The following is a 21726-nucleotide window of genomic DNA, read 5'->3' as shown; positions in this document are numbered from 1 at the left end:
AGAACTGAAAGCTCTTATGTTTCTATAATGTGGCTTTTATCCAAATGGTCTGAGGACAGAACCCTGGAAATTTGTCCACCTGTTCTCTGTAGGAGTCCCCACTGAACATCACTAGACATTTGGTCCACTGTGTTCTACTTTAATAGCATCTGTCTTTCAAGACAAGGTGAGGAAACTCTCCTCGGATCCTGCAGATGATATTTCCACCCATGGAATCATATAACATCATTTTAAGTGCATGAATGATCTGAGATTAATGCTGTTTCTAACACTATTCATTTCCTGTCACTGGAAGTCTCCTCCTCACCTCCTTCTGCAACTCTTTATTTCATAAGGATTTCTTGGGCATCTCAGGCCCACCAATGACCTCCTTGTCTTTCGATGAAGCCCTGACGCCTGTAGAACCTGTGAAGTTACAGAAATATGGTACCACTTGGAATTTTGGCTAGATTTTACCTGTTGCTGGGGTGGTGGCTGGAGCTGTGATATTAAAGAATCCATCATATCTCCTCCTATAGGAGAAGGGGGATTATCGTCCTCATTTACAGACCTTCTTCGAGCATCCTGATTGCTGTCCACAAACATATTTAGGAACGTCTATGGATAGAAACAGGTTACATTTAGATTATTCTGCCTAACATTATTAGTAAAATATTTTAAATTATTTAGAATATTTCAACAGAAACATAGTATGCTGATCCTTGAAAACCATTAGTAGGATAACCTAGAAGAAATATTGTTAATTTTGAAGCAGGAAATTGAGGAAAACAGTTAACAAAAACAGCATCTAAGAAAACAGTCATATCAACTAATAAATATTGTTTGAGCAAAAAGTCAAAGAAAGAAGTACATCCTGGCATGTCTTACAACCAGATTATATATTTTCTTACTAACTTCTAATCCAGAAATGAGGGTAAAAAATGAAGAACATATTGGCCATAACTTCAATGACTTGGAAAATATCCCAGCTAGTGAGCACTCTCACTTCTTAAACTAGAAAATATGAAAGGAAAATTGAATAAGACACAATCTAATTTTTTCTTTATATGATTTAATCTTGAATCATTAAGAGTAGGACAGCCTCGTTTTACATATTGTCAAAATTGAGTAAGGTTACCAGAGTTTGTGTTTCAAACACAGATTCTCTTTAACACTCCTCACATCCCCAGTATTCAAGTGCGTGTGTATGTGTGTGTGTATCATAAGCTTATCAGAATCACTAGAGAGCTATTAAAAGTCCACAGTGGGCTGAGCACAGTGACTCATGCCTATAATCTCAGCACTTTGGGAGGCTGAGGTGGGAAGATCCCTTGCAAGACCAACCTGGGCAACAATGGCAAAACCTCATCTCTATAAAAAATACAAAATCAGCCAGGAATGGTGGTGCACACCTGTGGATCCAGCTACCAGGGAGGATGAGATGGGAAGACTGTTTGAGTCCGGGAAGTTGAGGCTGCAGTGAGCTGTGATCCCACCACTGCACTCCAGCCTGGGTGACAGAGCAAGACCCTGTCCCAAAAAAAAGTCCACAGTCTACTTTTAATTAAAGATGATGGGCCCACAACACACATTGCATTCTCTCCCCACTAAAACTACTGGAAAAAATTTTTGAAGCAATAAGTAACAAAGACAAAAAGAATGGGAGAAGAGAAAAAATAGCAATACATCCTCGAGGCTGCAAAGCAGATGGCTGAGTAGCAACTAGAACGACCCAATGTGAGAAAGTTGTATGCTAAGTAAACTGTGGGAAAAGCCAAGAAGCAAGCTATTTCCATCCAGATCCCCAAGACACTTTGGAATGGGCAGTATCAGGCACTGATATGGCTTGGCTCTGTGTCCCCACCCAAATCTCATCTTGAATTGTAATCCAAATTGTTATCTCCATGTGTTGAGAGAGGGACAAATTGATTGGATTATGGGGACAGTTCCCCTCATGATGTTCTCGTGATAGTGAGTTCTCAAGAGATTTGATGGTTTTATAAGAAGTCTCCTCTGCTCTCGTGCCTCTTGCCTGCCACCATATAAGATGTGCTTGCTTCCCCTTTACCTTCCACCATGATTGTAAGTTTCCTGAGGTCTCCTAGCCATGTTTTCTGTTAAGCCTGTGGAACTGTGAGTCAATTAAACCTCTTTCCTTTATAAATTATCCAGGCTCGGGTAATACCTTTATAGCAATGTGAAAAAAGACTAATATGGGTATCTTTGAAAGTGGGGATAAAAGTGGGACTAACAACAGAAGGACTAAGTGAAAGTCTAAGAGACACTTAGTCCCTCCCAGATCCTCTGCTACTCTCACTTAGCTCTTTGATCTCTTCCACCCTGGAGGAGGATCTCTGACTTGGGGGACACCAAAGATCAATTGAGAGGACTACCATATAAAAAATGGGGATCAAAGTCTACATAAAGTTGAGAATACTCGTTTTCTCATTTGACTTTCCCAAAACTGAGAGCCAGATGCATACCATCTATGCAGAAGATTTGGATACTCTTCTCTCAGTACTCACACCAGCCTAACAAAAAGACCTAAAGCTACTGATATTGGAAGTTTCCCGAAGAAATGCCCTAAGGAGATCATCCTGCAATGAAGACCACAGTCAATAAGTCTTACTTTTAAATAAGAGCAGACAGTTAAGAATCACTTAACATTTGAGGAAAGACACTAACATAAGAGATACCACACCCCCACCCCACAAAAGCAGGTGAACAGAGATTATATAAGATAAAAAGAAGAAAAAGTAATGTCGCCATATAATAGAATGTTTAAAATAAACATTTAGAAACAAGAAAGACCTTCTGAAAAAATGTTTAAAGGATGGCCAAAATAAAATGTTGGTAGAAATGAAAATTAGAGGGATTAGAGGAAAAAAGTGAGGTATCTCCCAGAAACAAAGAGACAAAAAAACAGAAGAGACAAGAAAATTGGAGGACAAGTCCACAATGCCTAGCATCAGAACATTAGGAGTACCTGAACGAGCTACCACGGAAAACAACAGAGATGAATCAATAAATATTGTAAGATTTCCCAAAGCAAAAGGATGTAAGTTTTCAGACTGAAAACGCCCACTCAAGTCACATAATGTTTAAGAATTAGAACAGCATTACCCATCTCAATAGTCACAATGGAAGCTAGGAGACAATGAAGCAGTATCTTCAAAATTTTTACAGAAAATGACTGCAACCTAGAATTCTATTTCTAGCCACTTCAGTTAGATGAGGGTAAACTAAAGATGCTTTCAGACGTACAAGATCTCAAATTAACTCCCCACCCCTCATGTACCTTATCCCAATAATCAAAACAATGAAGTAAACCAAGAAAAAAAAAAAAAACCAAGGGGCCTGCAACACAAGGCATGAAACGTGCAACATAAAAGAGAACTGAAGGAATCTCCCCGTTCATCCTTTTGCAGATACCTAAGTCAACACTGTGTAAAAGGCCCAGACTGCTATCAGTCCAAATTAGAGCAGGTCGGAGGCCTATTGAAGATATTTCTTCAAGATGAAATCAGTAAGGCATCTGATATGTTTGAAAATACCAAAAGGAGTTACATAAGTAGGAGACAGTTTAAGGTTAATTAGCAATAGGTAAAAAAAAAAAAAAAAAAAAAAAAAAAAAAAAAAAAAAAAAAAAAAAAAAAAAAAAAAGACCCAATTAATAATTCCCAATAAAATATAATGTTGAGCAAGACAGGAAAAATAATCATAGTAAGCTTGGTTACAGCAGTGCTTACATATTCATAACAGTGCAAACACTGAAAAATGATCTAATCAAAATTGCTACCTAACCATGTTACAAAGATGGGGGAAAGACAAATGTGTTTATGTACTGAGTGCAGCCTGGAAGGGGGAAGGCACATATAAAGAAGAATTTAGTAAGAATTAAAGCGTGGGCAACACAACAAAACCCCATCTCCACAAAAAAACATAAAAATTATCCAGGTATGGTCCCAGCTGCCGGGGAAACTGAGGTGGGAGGATGGATTTAGCCCTAGTGGTTGAGGTTGCAGTGAGCCATGATCATACCACTGCACTCCAGCCTGAGGGATAGAACAAAACTTTGTCTCCAAAAAAAAAAGAAAAAGGGGGAAAAAAAAGAATATTAATATTCCATTATGAGAATCAGATAATGCCATCAACCAAAAAGTAAACAAATAGCAATGTGGGCATTCTAGTTAGAGATAAAGATATAAATACGAAGAGAATCAGCTATATAAGAATTCAAAACAGGGCATCTGGGGAGCAAGAAAATGACAAAAGTGGGTTGCAGGAGACTATTTTTCAAATCAAGCCTTTCGATTTATTTGACTCTGAACTATAAACACATACAACTGAGCTATCACTTCAGTTAACCACTCTGGCAGTTGTGGTCCACGATCTTACATTTTTAAAAAGCATCAGGCCAGGCACAGGGTCTCATGCCTGTAATCTCAGCACTTTGGGAGGCTGAGGCAGGTAGATCACCTGAGGTCAGGAGTTCGGGAACAGCCTGACCAACATGATGAAACCCTATCTCTACTAAAAATACAAAAATTAGCCAGGCATGGTGGCGGATGCCTATAATCTCAGCTACTGAGGAGGCTGAGGCACGAGTGAGCCAAAATCATGCTGTTGCACTCCAGCCTGGGTGACACAGTGACACTCTGTCTCAAAAATAAATAAATAAATAAGCATCACAGTAGAATCAATAACCAAACCTTTTTAAAAATCAACGATAAAAACTACTTTTAAAGTTCCCTAAAGTTCCAAAGAGCAAATATAACTCTTTTTAGTATCTTCACCCTACTGATCAAAAGGTAAGAATATAAAGAAAAGGATTTTTAATAATCTCATACACACAAGCACAGCACTTTATCAGAAGTTCCAGCACCTTCAGAATGAAGAGATGATGAATTAACATTGCTACTTGTTAAATTTAAACAGGAGTTTGTTGCTTTTCCCCATTATTTCCCCCTCAAAGAAATTATTTTAGAGATGATTTTTATGTTTACTCATGTTATAACACTAAAGTCTATTACCTTTAGTCCTGGTGCAGGATAAAAACCTTCAACTAATTTGCTGTTATCAAAAAGACTATAGGCACCATCCCGTATTGCCACAACACCTCGACTCCGGCAGTATATATCAATGCAATACATGTTCCTGAAGGCCAGTCTGATGTGGGTGGACGACTGTGGCAGAATGGAGAAGCATTGGTATGCAGTGTTGGTTCTCTGGGTCAAGCCCAACATCGGCACAGTGGGGAGTTTGTTGATGGCATTTAATGGAGCCTGAGTATCAAACAGTACCTATAAGGAACAAAAACACAGTGAGAGGAGCCAGTTTCTGTACAAATGTTAAAACCTCAGAATTTTCAGTATATAACTGTCACAAATGAGACAACGTCCTCCTGGCACATTCTATAAAACTTCCCCTTGAAGAGAATGCAAACTAGATCACTGAGTCCACATTGAATCAAAAAAAATTCTCAAAGAAGTGTTCAAGATATAAAAGACAAAAGATATCAGCCTTAGTCATTAAAGACAAGTTAAGTCCCCATGATCTTTTGAAGAGTTTTGCCTGAGACACTAAGTGCTGGGGTTTTTTTTCCTTTGTTTTTTGAGACAGGGTCTCATTCTGACACCCAGACTGGATTGTACTGACACAATCATGGCTCACTGCAGCCCTGACTTCCCCAGGCTCAGGTGATCCTCTCACTTCAGTCTCCCAAGTAGCTGGGACTATAGGCATGCGTCACCACACCTGGCTAATTTTTGTATTTTTGTAGAGACAGGGTGTTGCCACATTGCTCAAGCTGGTCTTGAATTCCTGAGCACAAGCAACCCTTCTGCCTCGGCCTCCCAAAGTGTTAGGATTATAGGTGTGAGCCACCACACCTGGCATACTAAGTCTTATTTTTAGACAGAAAATAAACTTAATTACCTGTAATAACTGAACCACATTTGGTGTTTTGTTGAACATTTCTTGAAGCTGATGGAGAATGGTATTGTGACAGTTACTGCAACCTGAGTTTGGGCCAACAGTTCCCAAAGAAATGTGGAATTTCTGATGGATCGAATTCCATTGGATACTAATCTAAAGCAAAAAGATTACATGTTTCAGAAACAGAAAATAACAGATTCAAGTAGGAAGAAAAAAATGTTAAAAGGCAAAATACCAAAAATCTAAATGAGATTTTTTTTTAAACAAGCAATAAAATAAGACTGGATTTGAATTCCAGATGTGCTATTAATATGGAACAGTACATTTCCTGACCATGTGTTAGCCCTCTTTTACAAAATAAAACAGAAAGGCGTTAAAATAACTTTCTTTACTAAACTTTATTTGAAAATTATCATTAGTGTTTCTTTTCGTTTTTCTCTTGAACTGAAGAAGAGTCACACTCTTGGTACCACCAACTAAAAAGCACTGTCATAAAGGGGAAGGAAGCCACTCCGAACACAGATATACTTGGTTAACAGATTTTAAAACACTCAAGTAACCTGACATTACTTGATGCAGAAGTCTAGAGAGAAGCCTGCTGGCTGCATTTTTATACTACATTTCTAGGACTTTACATACGATGTGGGAAAAAAATAAAGAACTATAGATTACAGGAAATACTTCAAGATTAAAATAAGATGAAACAATGTTAACATTCATGTGACCAAAAGCAAAACCATACCATATTGTTATAACCACTCATACATAATTTTCCTTATAATAATCACATTGCCAAGCAAATGTGGAATCAGTGAAGAAATACAAACACCAACAGTATATCACCTTGTCCAAAATGCTTCAAGATCACATACCCCATCACAGAGTATTATTTTTGTTATCAATTTTAAGGAGTTAAGCATTGTAGTATACTATATTTATAGCCACAAAGCATTTAAAATTTACCATTTTATCCCTTTTACTTGAGCTCTTACTTATATTAAGGTAATTTTCATGTTTTTTGAAATCTTGATCTTTAAAATATTCCTAAGACAGGAAGTTCAGCATTTTAATTAACAGACTTACTGAGCTTCCCTTGGTGGTTCCATAACACAAGATAAGTTTTCGGTAATTATAAACACGAACTTCTGAGAAAATATTTAGATGAGCAGGTATGTCTAAACAGAAGAAAATAAAAAGGAGGTTAATATTATACACGCAAAATTTTAAAATACAAATTTGATTAAGAGGGCATTTTGGCAATATTATATGCCAAGACAGGTCTCTAGTTAAGTAATTTAGTTAAAAAAAATAAAGGCAACAGCATAAAATAAAGGCAACAGCATAAATAGATAATATGCTTCCATTTCTACAAAAGGGGACAAGGGCAGGTGAGACATACTGAAGCGTCTAGCATAGCGGTGAGAGGGTTCCAATTCCAACTCTACCACTCACTAGCTATGGGACTTTATGCAAAGTTCTTAGTCTCTGCAACTTGTTTTACTCTGTAAAATGAGGAATAATACCCACCTCATAATTGTGATTGTGAAGATTAAATGAGTTAACACAGTTTATTATATTGTATGGCACACAGTAAATAGGCACTATTGTTATGAGACAGTATACCTGTGTGTATAATTTTCGCAAACAAAAGAAACTTAACAGTGGTTGTGTATAGGGAAAGGAAACTAAAGTCTGAAATGAAAGGAACACTTAAGTTTTATTAGATATAATTTTGATTTTTTTGCCTTTAACACTGTACATGTTTTACTTCTTCGGTTAAAAAAAGGGGGGGGGGTGGGCTTTTTTTCTTATTTAAAAAGGAGATTATTACATGTACCTGGTAAAGAACGTGCAAATTCCAACACACACTCATATAATCGTGCAATACTATTCCAGTCATTAAGAAACATTTCAACCACTTTTCTACCACCAACAGGCTCAGACAACAGATTTTCATATGTCAGGTAAACATGCCGGGATGGTCCTATAAGATTAAGAGAATATTAATAGTAATCAATACTTTAAAAATCCAGAAACCTGCAAAGACAAAATGTGTGAAACATCTCACCTTGCTCCCTAGTAGAAGTGCCATTAAGCGGGCAATTCGCAAACACTAACTCTGCTACCCACGTGCGGTTATTTCTACCTTGCAATCGGAAAGTGCAATCGAGAAGACAACGGTCCAGAGCCTTTTGGGTTTCCTCACTTATACCCTTACAGGGAGGAATTCTGGTGACAAAAGACAGCATATGAAGTATACTTTACACAGACAAAGCACAATGTACACAATAACAGGCAGGGTATGACATCAGAGCTTCAGTTCAAACTCCACATATAGATACCTCCTGCAAAGGGAAGAAACAGTTCACAGTAATTAACAGTATTTAATCCATTTCCATTCATATCAATATGGATAAGAACTCTCATTTTAGTGATGTTTGTCTTTATTCATAATTTTGTTCTTTAAAAAAGACTACAATTCTACAGAATGAAAATTAAGAATACTGGTTTTCTACAAATCTATCTAGAACATCCTCAAGGAAAAGCTAACGGGAACAAACCCTTATAAAACCACTCTTTGAAGACAGGATAATACTGTACAAAGAATAAGGGCCTTGGAGTCAAAGACCTTCATTCTAACTCCAACTCGGCCACATTTAGTGTCTCTGAATTTCCCAACTATAAAATAGAGATGAAGAATTACTTTATGTGTCATTGACAAAGAAAATGAAAGTGCTTATGTGGCTGACACAGCAGGTATTCATATGTTTTGTTTTTTAAGAGATGGAGTCTTGCTGTGTTGCCCAGGCTGGCCTTGAACTCCTGAGCGATCCTCCCACCTCAGCCTCCCAAGTAGCTGGAATTACAGGTGCACACCACCAAGCCTGGCCCCATGTATGTTAATTCTCCCTTGCAGTAAAACGAAATCTTGTTCACTGACTGAATAACCACGATAAAATTCCAGGTTCGTTATCCCCACTTTGCTACCACCTCCTCTGTAGAGGCAATTCTTATTTTGATAGAGTTTTACATGTATTAACTCATTTAATATACATATTGTCACACATATGTCACATATACAAGAATAATGTAGTAGCCTAATATCTTAAAATATCTACCTATCCATTTTCCTTCTACAGCTTTACAAACTATCTCATTGGTCATAAAACATTATGAGGTAATATATTTCAGCTATTAATGAGTTATTTCAGTAATAGATGAAATAATGAGATATTATTTAATTATATATAACCTTTAACTCATACAGAAGGTGGTTAATTCTCAGATTTGGTATAATGAATATCTATATTGAGGCAAAAAGACCAACAAATATAACTGAAATTGTGGAATCTTGGTTCAGACCCTTTAATTCAGAATATAACACCTAGAACAGAGTTTCTCAGTCTTGGCAATACTGGCATTTGGGGCTGGAAAATCCTTTGTTGCGGGGTGAGGGGCTGTCTTGTGCAGCCCTGGCCTCTACTTACTACTAGGTGCCAGCAGCACTTCCTACTCCCTCTTCTCAGTTAATGACCATCAAAACATCTGCAGACATTGCTAGAAGTCCCCTGCAGGGCAAAACTGCCCTGAAGTTGAGAACCACTGACCTAGAAAAAACAACTTAAGAGAGCAAAAAATAGATTGCATGTGGTAATTTAAACTTCTATCACAGCTCCTCTTCGATATACAGCTTTTGAAGTTTTTCAAAAGTTAATCTTTCACACTACATACTTTTTATCACTACCAGAAAGATTTTGTGCAACTATATTCTGGGTAGTTATTACAGAAATTGCATACACTACCTATCTGTTCCTCAACTTGACAGGTATACGGAGGACTTGTCTACCCTTACCCCTCACAACACAGCCCTTCTCATAGGAATTATAGAGTAGCCAATTCAGATAGATTTTTAAATCTCAAGTTTGAAAATATAAATGCAGTGCATTATCTTCCTTTCAAATAAAGCAGGTTTTTAATAAAATCTATCTAGTTAGAAAAGGATATGTGTTCAAGTGAGAACTAACATCAGTGTAAGCCTCCTTTCAAATTAAGTTCTTAGGGACAGTGGAACCCTGAAAGTGCATTGTTTATCACTTTAATCTGTGATGCAGATACAGTAAGCTCTACCTCAAGGAACCCGTAAAATAGTTACTTGCTTTTAAGGTTATGAATGAAACAGAATGAATAAAAATAAACTATAACTTTAATCTTCTGAGTATGACCATGTGAGGGGAAAACAAAAACAACCCAAAGCCAGGTTCCCCAAAAGGAAACCTGACAAAACAGTTACAAACTTAAAATACTGCAAAATACTATTATAGTAGCTAAAAACTAAGAACCCAGGAAGGTGTTTTCCGGACAATGAATTAACCTATCTGAAAACTCCCAATTCAAAAATTTCTGATTTACACAGCCGCTCCTAACTAATTTTTCTCCTGTACTTCTCAGTACTAAGCAAACTGAGGAGCCAGGCTATGGTCTTTTATGGTCTGGCAGATGTGTGTCAGCTTTGTTGTGAGGGGTTTTACAAACATCATTAACCCCACTATAGCCCTGCAGTGCAAAAGCAGGGAGATCACTGAAAGTGCTAGCAAAAGCAGCATGAGTGTGCCTAAAAGGGAAGTGAAGAGCTTTTTATAGAGATTGCACACTTGCATGAAGGACAAGCTGAACCACACAACTTGCAAAAAAAAAAAAAAAAAAAAGAGCTGAGCCTATGCATTTTCAGCATAGGCTACAGGAAGCAAAGAAACACAATGGAGGAAATGAAAAACCCTTGTGGGTATGGCCAGAGGACCTTTATGACTGAGTACGACTGTAACATGAGTTCAACAAGAAGGTGGGAGGTGTGCTGATGAGCTCTAAACTAGGCACCAAGAGCATGCTGCTCTCTCAAAACTTGTGTCCCAAGCCTCATTTGGGTTATAGGATCAAGGCTCTTGAATTTGCACAAGGCAACAGGTCCATGAACCATAGCAATCGAAGTTTACTATGATACATTTGATACTCTGATTGCAGAGATGCATCAAGGAGGCCTGCTCAACAAATTTTCAAGGAGATAAAGTAGAACAAGAACATAATGTATTTTTGGCAAACAGAAGGAAAGTGTGCCAAGTGTAAAGCTTTTAAGTATCAACTCATATTCATATTTAATATTAATATATCCAGGACTAAAAGCTTACAAGAGTTTCTAAAGATTAAATGTGTAAGTCCAATTCCATACTAATTAGGTCTATACAGAATTCTAATAAAATCATGTTGAGACATCTATTATTTACTTTTTCCTTCTTCACTTCTATACCCTACCCCAATAATGGACAGCACTTACTGGAGCAACAGACATCTTTAATGTAGCCATTTATATATCTTTTCCTTTACATTTTAAAATACAGAAAACAAAAGCCAGGATTCAAGACTTTAAGAATTGTTATAAAATGAAGCTAAAAAGTATGAAGTACTTCCTTCCTAGGTAGAAGTCTTATGCATTCTCTTGAGTTCAAGAAGAAAGGAGACTGAAATTTCTCTTGAAAAAATGCCGAGAACAGGATACTTTTAAAATCTCGCAAACCATGAAAAATACAACTAACAAAATAGAATGCAAATGTTAATTAACATAATCAACTTATCTACAGGTGCCAAGAAGAGTAAAAAGAAAAAAACCTATATTCGAGGCAAAGCAATTCAAAACCAAACGCAACTGAAAATATTGCATTTTCCTACTGATTTCCATTATAAGACTAGTTCTCTCTCTCCTGAAAACTTTTTTATAGAAATGGTGTTAAGATAGCCAGGACAAGGAACTATTCTAGTTCTTCAATTCCGTAGTATCTAAAGTGAGCACTAATGACGACACATGAGTTATGTGACACTATTTGCTAGCTCTATCCACCTTCCACAGAAACAGATTCCTATATAACAAATGGTAAAGCCTCATTTCTCAAATTGCAGAGCTGCTATGTCTTGGCAGACAGAGGAGTTTGATAAATAAACATTGCTTATATAATTTATATCATTAAGCAATATCTGAGAAACAATAAAGTGTACTCCTCCTTTGCAAAGGAACCTGTTTCCTGGACCAAAAAGGTTGATCTCTTAGATGGTATTCTGGCTTTGCAAGTCCATACTGGGTCATTTTATAAAGCACATTTACCGCATTAGCTTTACTTCTAAGCATCCTTTGGCTTCTCAACCTTTGTCCATTTAGAACAAAGTCCTATGCCCATCTCCTTTTGTATACTCTTTCCTGGTGATCTAATTTACTACCCCAGCTCAATTACTATCCCGATGGTGATGACTTTATCTACTTCTCCTTCCCAGATCTGTTACCTGAGCTTGAGACACATCTCTGCCTGCCCAAAGGGTTTTCAGACACCTTAAACTTAGCAAAGTCCATTCAAACTCACATCTTTGGGGTCCCTTATCTCAGAAAACACTGCCACCAACCATTACTTGCCCAAGATAAAACCAAGAATCATCTTTGCCACTTTCCCCTCTTTCTTCCCTTCAATGCCAGACTAATCATAACTTGTGAATATTTCTCTTCTAACTCCTTGTGGGATGTACCCTGCTCTGAGCTACCAACAACTCTAGTGTGAACAATTTCACCAACTGGTTTCATTACTTTAGTCTTGTTCCCCTTCAATTTATTCTCCATATTACTATCAGGTTGAGCTTTCAAAAACACCTATCTATCTAATGACGTCAGTTTTAGCTTAAAATCATCTGAATACCTTCTTAGTGCCATTAGGATAAAGCCTAAATTGTTTAAGGACACTTACAGAGGACTAAAGGATCTGATCCCTTCCTGCTTACATTTCCAGCCTCATTTCTCCTGTCTCCTGCCATGCTGAACTCCTTTCAGCACAAAAAATGCAGAGCTCTCTCTTCCCTTCAAGCCTTCACATTAGCAGTTAACCCTCTGGTTTGGACCTCTCACTACCTCTGCCCCACTTTCCTCTGACTAATTCTCACCTCTCCTTCAGTCGAAGCACAACTGGTACTTCCTCAGGGATACCCTTCCTGACTTCTGAACTAGCCCATATTCCTCTGCTTTATGAACCCACAGCATTCTGAGCAGATGTCAGAATTCAAGCCTGACACACAGTCACACTCAATATATATCTGCTGAATGAATCAAAGAAATGCAGAGAAAAGACATCCAAAAACATCAAGTGAGGCTGGGCGTGGTGGCTCATGCCTATAATCTCAGCACTTTGGGAGGCCAAAGACGGTAGATCACTTGAGGCCATGAGTTTGAGACCAGCCTGGGCAACATGGTGAAATCCTGTCTCTTTGTGTAAAAATACATAAAAACTAGCCGGGCATAGTGGTGCACGCCCATAGTCCCAGCTATTCAGGAGGCTGAGGCACGACAATTGCTTGAACCTAGAAGGCAGAGGTTGGGAGGTTGCAGTGAGTCAAGATCATGCCACTGCACTCCAGCCAACCTGAGCAATAGAATGAGACTGTCAAAAACAAAACAAAACAAAACAAAACAAAACAAAAAACCCACAAATGATGCTGGACTGCCACTCCATAGATTAAAGGGAATCTTCCCCCAGACCCTAATAACTCTATGCAGGAATCCACAACACCCACAGGTTCTGAACACTATTTTATGTTGTCTCATGGAAAACAAGGAGCTTTTAGAGTATGACTGCAACATGTGGCACCAAGTGAGACACATGACAAGGGCTTACTTTAATAAGCGAATTGCATGACTGAAGCCATCACCTTCCACTTGCACTCCTTGATGTGGAATCTCCAGATTGGACAACTAGAAACAGAAAAAAAGAATTGTATCAGACCACCAATTTTACAAAAACGACTACCATTTCTAAGTACTACAGTCTCTATTTTTGTGGCACCTGTTCTCGGGCCATTCTTTCCCCAAGTTACAACACATTATGCATGAGTATTATCCCCATAATTAGATTTCTGGGAAATGACACAAAGTCCAGTGGAACTCAAAGCTGCCCCAGCGCATCTAGTTTAAGAAACACCTCCACAAGTGGCAAATGTTCAAAATTCAGGAAATCAATCTAATATTTGCAGTGAGCCAAAAGTAATCTAGAACCAATTTTAGTAGTTCCAAAAGAGGCAACTATAAAATAAGAATAGTTTTCTTGTGTAATTCTACTCTGTTCGTTTAAAACAATGTTTGAGTCACTGTCATAGCTTATTTCTAAACAATATTTTTTAGTTCATAACTTTTCTGAAATATATTCTTAACAATTAAACTACTTCCTGGCTGGGCACGATGGCTCATGCCTGTGGCCTTATCACTTTGGGAGGCCAAGGTGAGCAGATCTCCTGAGGTCTGGGAGTTTGAGACCAGTTTGACCAACATGAAGAAAACCCACCTCTACTAAAAATACAAAATTAGCCAGAGGTGGTGGCGCATGCCTGTAATCCTAGCTACTTGGGAGGCTGAGGCAGGAGAATTGCTTGAACCAGGAAGGCAGAGGTTGTGGAAAGCTGAGATCACGTCATTGCACTCTAGCCTGGGTAACAAGAGTGAAACTGCATCTCAAAAAAATAAAAATAGCTGGGCGTGGTGGCTCACGCCTGTAATCCCAGCACTCTGGGAGGCTGAGGTGGGTGAATCACCTGAGGTGAGGAGTTTGAGACCAGCCTGGCCAACATGGAGAAACCCCATCTCTAAAATAAAAAATAAAAAAAACAAATAAAAAAAAAAAAAGCTACTTCCTATGTGAAACCCAAGAAAAGATTTCCAATTTGTGCATTTACCCAATAACATCTCTTTCCCAATTAAAGGATTCAGAAAGCAAATTAAAAAGATAAATGTAGATAGTCCCTGAAACCCTTTCCATGGGACTGCAAATAATTATGGTATGCCAGAAAGTCGTCTGATCTAAAGAAATGCTTGCCTTTGGCAGACATTCCCAGGTCTTACATGACAGACTATTTATTTATATCTACCATGTTCTGGAAAGGATTTAAGGAAGTTCCAAGTATTTAAATGAGCCCTCTTCTTTGGGCCTGGGAAAGAGAAAAGTTTAGAAAAATAGCTGGTGACCAAATAGGAGGTAGGGGTTCAGATTCAAAAGGAAATGAAGTGTGGGCCAGCTCAAAAACGTTGCTGCTATTCTCTCAATCAGATATATAAACATCTAGCTGGGTGCAGTGGCTCACACCTGTAATCCTAGCACTTTGGGAGGCCTAGGCGGTCAGATCACCTGAGGTCAGGAGTTTAAGACGAGCCTAGCCAACATGGTGAAACCTCATCTCTACTAATAATATAAAAATTAGCCAGGTGTAGTGGTGCATGCCTGTAATCCAAGCTACTTGAGAGGCCGTGGCAGGGGAATTGCTTGATCCCAGGAGGCGGAGGTTGCAGTGAGCTGAGTCGCACCATTGCATTCCAGCCTGGGCAACAGGAGTGAAACTCCATCCCCCGCCAACCCCAAAAAAAAAGAGATATAAACATCCCTTGTAAAATTAGATTTAGTTTTACTCACATCTCAGCCTAAACTACTTTAAGCAGAAAACATACTTGCTTTTATCTTTAACATAGCTAGAATGTTCACTGAGAATAAAAAGTAGGTAAGTTTTTAAGAGCTTGACTGAGTTCAACAGAGCACTGCAGAATGTTCATCTGTGTCCCCTATGTGCAGCAGATATAGGAATACAGAGAAGGTGGACACAGAAGACGTATGTCTATAGTCATTAACCTATGTAGGCCTACAGAGACACACATTTTTACAAATTCTGGCCTGTGGGTAGAGGAAGAGAGAATATAAATGCATTGCTTTGCCCCAGCACCATATATCCATCTTCCTTTCCCACTGCAAAGGTAGTAACTGAATGGCTTTCATATAATAGATCCAAATAACATAATAAAAGAGTCCAAGAATACAGTCAAGTACACAGGAAACATGGACACACTCCACAGTTTAGGAGCTAAGGCCAGTATCCAGATAAGAGGACATTCATCAAGCTCACAGTTCTAGGAGCTGGGTCATCAAGGACATGAGTATTTATTTTAGGTGCCTGTTTCTGGGCTTGGGTTTCTCTCTGGGCTCTTTTCAATTTCACACCTTATCCTTTGCCTACAGATCCCAAAGTCCTGTAAATCAAGGATTGGCAAACAACAGCTCATGAGCCAAGCCCAGCACATGGCCTGTTTTTTTTTTGTTGTTTTTTTTTTTTTTTTCCCCTCACTCTGTTGCCCAGGCTGGAGTACAGTGGCATGATCTCGGCTCACTGCAACCTCTGCCTTTCAGGTTCAAGCAATTCTCCTGCCTCAGCCTACCGTGTTAGCTGGGATTACAGGTGCCTGCCACCACGCCCAACTAATTTTTATATTTTTAGTAGAGATGGGGTTTCATCATGTTGGTCTCGAATTCCTGACCTCAGGTGATGTGCCTGCCTCAGCCTCCCAAAGTGCTAGGAGGACAGGCATGAGCCACCGTGACCAGCCTACTGCCTGTTTTTGTAAACGAAGTTGTATCGTAAGACAGTCATGCTCATTTGTTTAAATATCAGCTCTGGCTAGTTCACACTACAACAGCAGATTTGAGTAGCTGTAACAGAGACCACTTGACCCACAAAGTCTAAAATATTTATTATTTGGCTCTTTACAGAAAAAGTTTGTCAATCCCTGTTCTAAAGCATAAAAGCTATTTTCAACAAATTTTCCCAAGGCCATCACCATCAGCCCAACTGAAAAAGTCCATTTCTACCTTTCCAGGTCTCTCCTTCATTCACAATAACTTACAGAGGAGGAGATTCTTACAAAATATAAAACTTTAGGCCGGGCATGGTGGCTCACGCCTGTAATCCCAGCACTTTGGGAGGCTGAGGCAGGTGGATCACCTGAGGTCAGGAGTTCGAGACCAGTCTGACCAATATGGTGAAACCCTGTCTCTGGAAAAAATAACTTTATACTACAGAAATAACTGGGGTTTTAGTGTAACACTTTTGAGGGGTTACCCATCCTTGGCCAAACCCCTTTCTGGAAACACAAAAAATACAGGTTATTTTACCTCCCTTTCATGTTTTAGAGGATTATACTGGATATCACAACTTTGTATTCTTGAAAGACACTAATTCTGCATAAATCTATTGCTTCTCCCAAGTGACAAAAGTAAAAATTTAATTTAATATTCTTTCTGATCTGCTTCTTAGAAAGGATCCCAGTTTTACTAGTGCTTAAGCAATATACATGGCTTTACTAACTCAAAAATAAGCCACCCGATTATCAACTAACCGTCTCTAATAGGCTTAAACAATGCTCCTACCAAGAGGTATGAAAGTAAAATATTAATTCTTAAAAACTGCCCACTTGTTTTTCTTTAATTTTTTAAATTTCTTTTTTTAATAGAGATGAGGTCTTGCTATGTTGCCCAGGCTGGTCTTGAACTCCTGGAGCTCAATTAATCCTTCCACCATGGGCTCCCAAAGAGCTGGGATTATAGGCTTCAGCCACTGCACTCAGCCTGTCCACTTTTTTTTATCTTTTTTGTTTTGAGACAGAGTCTTACTCCGTCACCCAGGCTGGAGTGCAGTCAGGCGATCTCAGCTCACTGCAACGTATACCGCCCGGGTTCAAGCAATTCTCCTGCTTCAGCCTCCTGAGCAGCTGGGACTACAGGCATGTGCCACCACTCCTGGCTAATTTTTATATTTTTAGTAGAGACAGGGTTGCACCATGTTGGCCAGGCTGGACTCAAACTCCTGACCTCAGGTGATCCACCTGCCTCAGCCTCCCAAAGTGCTGGGATTACGGGAGTGAGCCACCACACCCTGTCCTGTCCACTTTTTTTAACTGGGAAAAATTTACATTCAATTTCCATAAAGAGCAGAAAGCCCAGAATCTGGAATCAGAGAAATGAAATAATTCAAGTTATGTTTTACATGTATACCATGAGATGCTATGATTGTAACCCTACCACTCCTCCCAAAATGAACAGGATCACAAATATTCTGCTTTTCCTAATGGAATCTATATACCTTGAGCAACACATTTTAAAAACTACTCTTCATTTGGAATATCCAGAACTGTTCCAAAAAAAATTACCTCCAACCGAAGTCCTACAAATGGCATATTTGTATCACACATAGCGACAAAGTGAGCTAAAACTTTATTGAAGGCACACATTTCTCCTGATCGTTTCGTTTTCTTGGATTCTACTGGACACGGATCATCAGACAACTAGAATTTAAGTAAAGAACACAAACAGGTAAAAAAAGTACATGTGATGCAATTCATTAAGATAGTTAAAATACTGAAAGAAAGCTAAGGGTTAACCAAAACAAATGTCACTATTTATTGAGTAAATATTGACCTAAACACTGGTAATTTATTGGTAAATATTTTGTGTTTAACAAGTTCTCTCGTGGAAAATGGTGGATAATTCTTCAATTAAAACAGAAGCATTTTCAAGAAAATGTAGATAATTGTTATTTAAGCCTTATTGCTGCCTCGTCTCTTAAAAACCATATGTTAGTTCTCATATTAAAAATGAGTAAAGAACACAACCAAGTTAACACACACAAATTCTGTTCTCATTTCCATATGGAATCATACCTTGCGCTTGGCATTGGTTCTGGTCTGTTTCCCGGTTTTTGTACGAAAAACCAAGTCCTGGATGTTTTCCTTGAACTGCTGCAGCAGCAGTGCCATTGCAGGGCTGTCTTCACGATCTGAAGCATTCACAGACATAAAGTAGTACTTGTACGACAGTTGCGTGGGTTTATTGGGAACCTCCAACATCTCCACAACCTAAAAATCCCAAAAAGAAATAAGACTCAAAGAAATAAGAAATGTCAGATATTTTCCTCTGTACTTCATCAAGTAAGGCTCAGAATTATAAATCTAACGTAGACGCATTAAAAAAAAAAAAAGGTCAAATCAATCATATCAAAAAAATAAGCATTCTTAGTAAATACATAATTTGTTTTCCAAAAAGTAGATGAGACCAAAGAAGAATGATAAAAGCAAAAGCAACCATAAACTGCAACAAATGGGACATTTAAACTATTACGTGTTAGGTGTTCTTGATATTCATACCTGAGCTTATAAATTGAAAAAAAAAATGATGCCTAAATCCAAAAGGTCTGTGATATGCTTTGGCTCTGTGTCCCCACCCAAATCTCATCTTATAGCTCCCATAATTCCCATGTGTTATGGGAGGCACCCAGTGGGAGATGAGTGAATCATGGGGGCAGGTTTTGTGATGTTCTCATGATAGTGAATAGGTTTCATGAAATCTGATGGTTTTAAAAATGGGAGTTTCTTTGTACAAGCTCTCTCTTTGCCTGCCATCATCCACATAAGATATGACTTACTCCTCTTTGCCTTCCATCATGATTGTGAGGCTTCCCCAGTCACGTGGAAGTGTGAGTCTAATTAAACCTCTTTCATTTGTAAATTGTCCAGTCTCAAGTATGTCTTTATCAGCAGCGTGAAAATGGACTAATACAGTCTGCTAGATTTTCTAGAATGGTATCTATTTTAAATTGTTCTGCTGCCTTCCTTAACCACTCAAACACCCTAAATATTCCATTATTAAGGCAGAGAAAAACGACAACCATCCCTCATACTTGGAAACATGTAAAAATAAACCATAATTTTTCAACTGAACATTATGGTCACAGTGAGGGTAACAACATTGACAGCTAACACTGATACAAAGCTTACTATGTGCCAAGTACTATCCTAATACTTTACAGATGCTAACATATTTAATCTAACAATCCTGTGAAGTAGGTTTTTCTTTTTTTTTTTTTTTGAGACAGAGTCTCACTCTGTAACCCAGGATGGAGTGCAGTGGCGCAATGTCAGCTCACTGCAATCTCTGCCTCCCAGGTTCAAGCAATTCTCGTGCCTCAGCCTCCCAAGTAGCTGGGATTACAGGCATGTGCCAATACACTCAGCTAATTTTTTTGTATTTCTATTAAAGGTGGGGTTTCACCATGTTGCCCAAGCTGGTCTCTAACTGCTGACCCCAGGTGATCTGACCACCTCGGCCTCCCAGAGTACTAGGATTATAGGCATGAGCCACCATGCCCAGACTATCTTTATTTTTGTGATGAAGAAACTGAGGCATAAAAAAGCAAGTTACTTGCCCAAGGTCACACGTCTAGTAAGTGACAGACTCATGCTTTGATTCCAGAAGTTTGGCTCCAGACACACATCTAGTAAGTGATAGACTCATGCTTTGATTACGGAAGTTTGGCTCCAGAGACCTTGCTCTTCCTAGTATACCTGCTTACTGTTTCCAAGGTCTAGCTAAAATTTAAGAAAAGTCCTCTAAATAGTTTAGCAATGAAAATAAATGCCATTAGGAAAGGCTTCTAACCAACACACATTCTTTCCTATCTCTCTTCCTGCTTCCTTTCCCCTTTGCTCCCCCACTTCTCCCCACACATACTCTTCAGGAAAGCATCACACAGATGATGTACCTCAGGAAATGTTAAAATTAAAAGTCGAATGGCCATTTCACCAAAGAAGATACAAGGATGAGCACATGAAAATATGCTCAATATCATCAGCCATTAGGGCAGTATAAAGTAAGCCTACAATAAGACACCACTAAATACCTATCAGAATCGTTAATTTTTTTTTTTTATTGTGATGACCAACTGTTGTCAAAAATGAGAAGCAACGAGAACTCTCATACATTGCTGGCAGGAATGCAAAATAGTACATCACTGGAAAACAGTTTGGCAGTTTTCTACAAAGTTAAACACACATTTACCGTATGACCCAATAATCCCATTCCCAGTTATCCAAAATGAAATAAAAAATGACAACTTATGCACACATAAAAATCTATATGTAAATGTTTGTAACAGCTTTAGTCACAATTGCCCCAAACTAGAAACAACCCCAATGTCCCTCAATGAGTGACTGATTAAACACAAACTGTGGCACGCCCACACCATGGAATGCTACTCTGCAACAAAAGGAACTATTATACAGACAACAACACAGGTGAATGTCAAAGGCATTACATTGAGTCAAAGAAACTGGACTGAGAAAACAAAACTATAGAGACAGAAAATAGGCCTGTGATTACCAGTTGGAGGGGGCTGACTGTTTATAAGGGGTATTCTGAGGGAATTTTGGGGTATGATGGATCTGTTCTGTGTCCTCAGATGGAGGCTACACAACTGTATGTATTTATCAGAACTCATGCTAAAAAGTCTGAATTTTTACTTTTTGCCAATTATATCTCAATAAAGCTAACCAAAAAAGAAAGGCAAAATGGAAGAAAGACATTTAAAAGGAGATCAACTGTAGCAAGACTTTCCTCTGTTCTTCTTAAATTCCATGGTAGTAGTTCTTTCCACTTCCATGAACATATCACCCCTAAGTGATAAAATCTAGAGGACAAGGAGTAACCTACATTCAGTTTTGGTCTAAACCATGTGAAACAAATTATTACTTTACAATAAATCACTGGTCATTGACACTAAAGCCTGGTTGTTCACTGATGCTAAATGTCAGAAAATAATAAATTAGAACCATTTTTATTTTATTTTGTGCATGGATGAGTATAAGAGGTCTTTGTATGTTCATGGGTTTTGCCATGATGCATGTATTCTGCATTATCATTTCACATGTAGACCAAGCAAGCTCACTGAGAACTGAAACAATAGCCTTTTGTTGTGGGCCAAATCTAGTTCTACAGTTGCAGTTTTAAAACTCAGAAAAAATTAAAATTCACGTCAATGACAGACTCATTAGTCTACATAAGTAATCCTAGCTTAAGATATGCCAGCCTATACATGGTGCTCTTTTAAAATAATATCTTTTAAAAGTATAGGTCAAAACCTTAA

General features: G+C 38.4%; 1 protein-coding gene across 1 annotated transcript in view; it reads right to left on the bottom strand.

Annotated features, from left to right (window-relative positions):
* The window catches only part of MED14 (mediator complex subunit 14), an 86921-nt gene that overhangs the window by 26756 nt on the left and 38439 nt on the right, over window positions 1–21726 (bottom strand). The window contains exons 13-21 of the mRNA XM_017516981.2: window positions 18470–18664; window positions 17960–18094; window positions 13617–13693; window positions 7985–8145; window positions 7754–7900; window positions 7000–7091; window positions 5917–6069; window positions 5013–5282; window positions 457–597 (exon numbers count right to left, since the gene is read on the bottom strand). Of these exons, the coding sequence (XP_017372470.1) occupies window positions 457–597; window positions 5013–5282; window positions 5917–6069; window positions 7000–7091; window positions 7754–7900; window positions 7985–8145; window positions 13617–13693; window positions 17960–18094; window positions 18470–18664 (1371 nt within the window). The remainder of the gene's footprint in view (window positions 1–456; window positions 598–5012; window positions 5283–5916; window positions 6070–6999; window positions 7092–7753; window positions 7901–7984; window positions 8146–13616; window positions 13694–17959; window positions 18095–18469; window positions 18665–21726) is intronic.

This window comes from Cebus imitator, unplaced genomic scaffold (assembly GCF_001604975.1).
Source record: "Cebus imitator isolate Cc_AM_T3 unplaced genomic scaffold, Cebus_imitator-1.0 Scaffold613, whole genome shotgun sequence".
In the NCBI taxonomy this organism is placed as follows: Eukaryota; Metazoa; Chordata; class Mammalia; order Primates; family Cebidae; genus Cebus; species Cebus imitator.
Note: the sequence above shows the minus strand (reverse complement) of the source record. Positions and strands in the feature narration are given on the sequence as shown.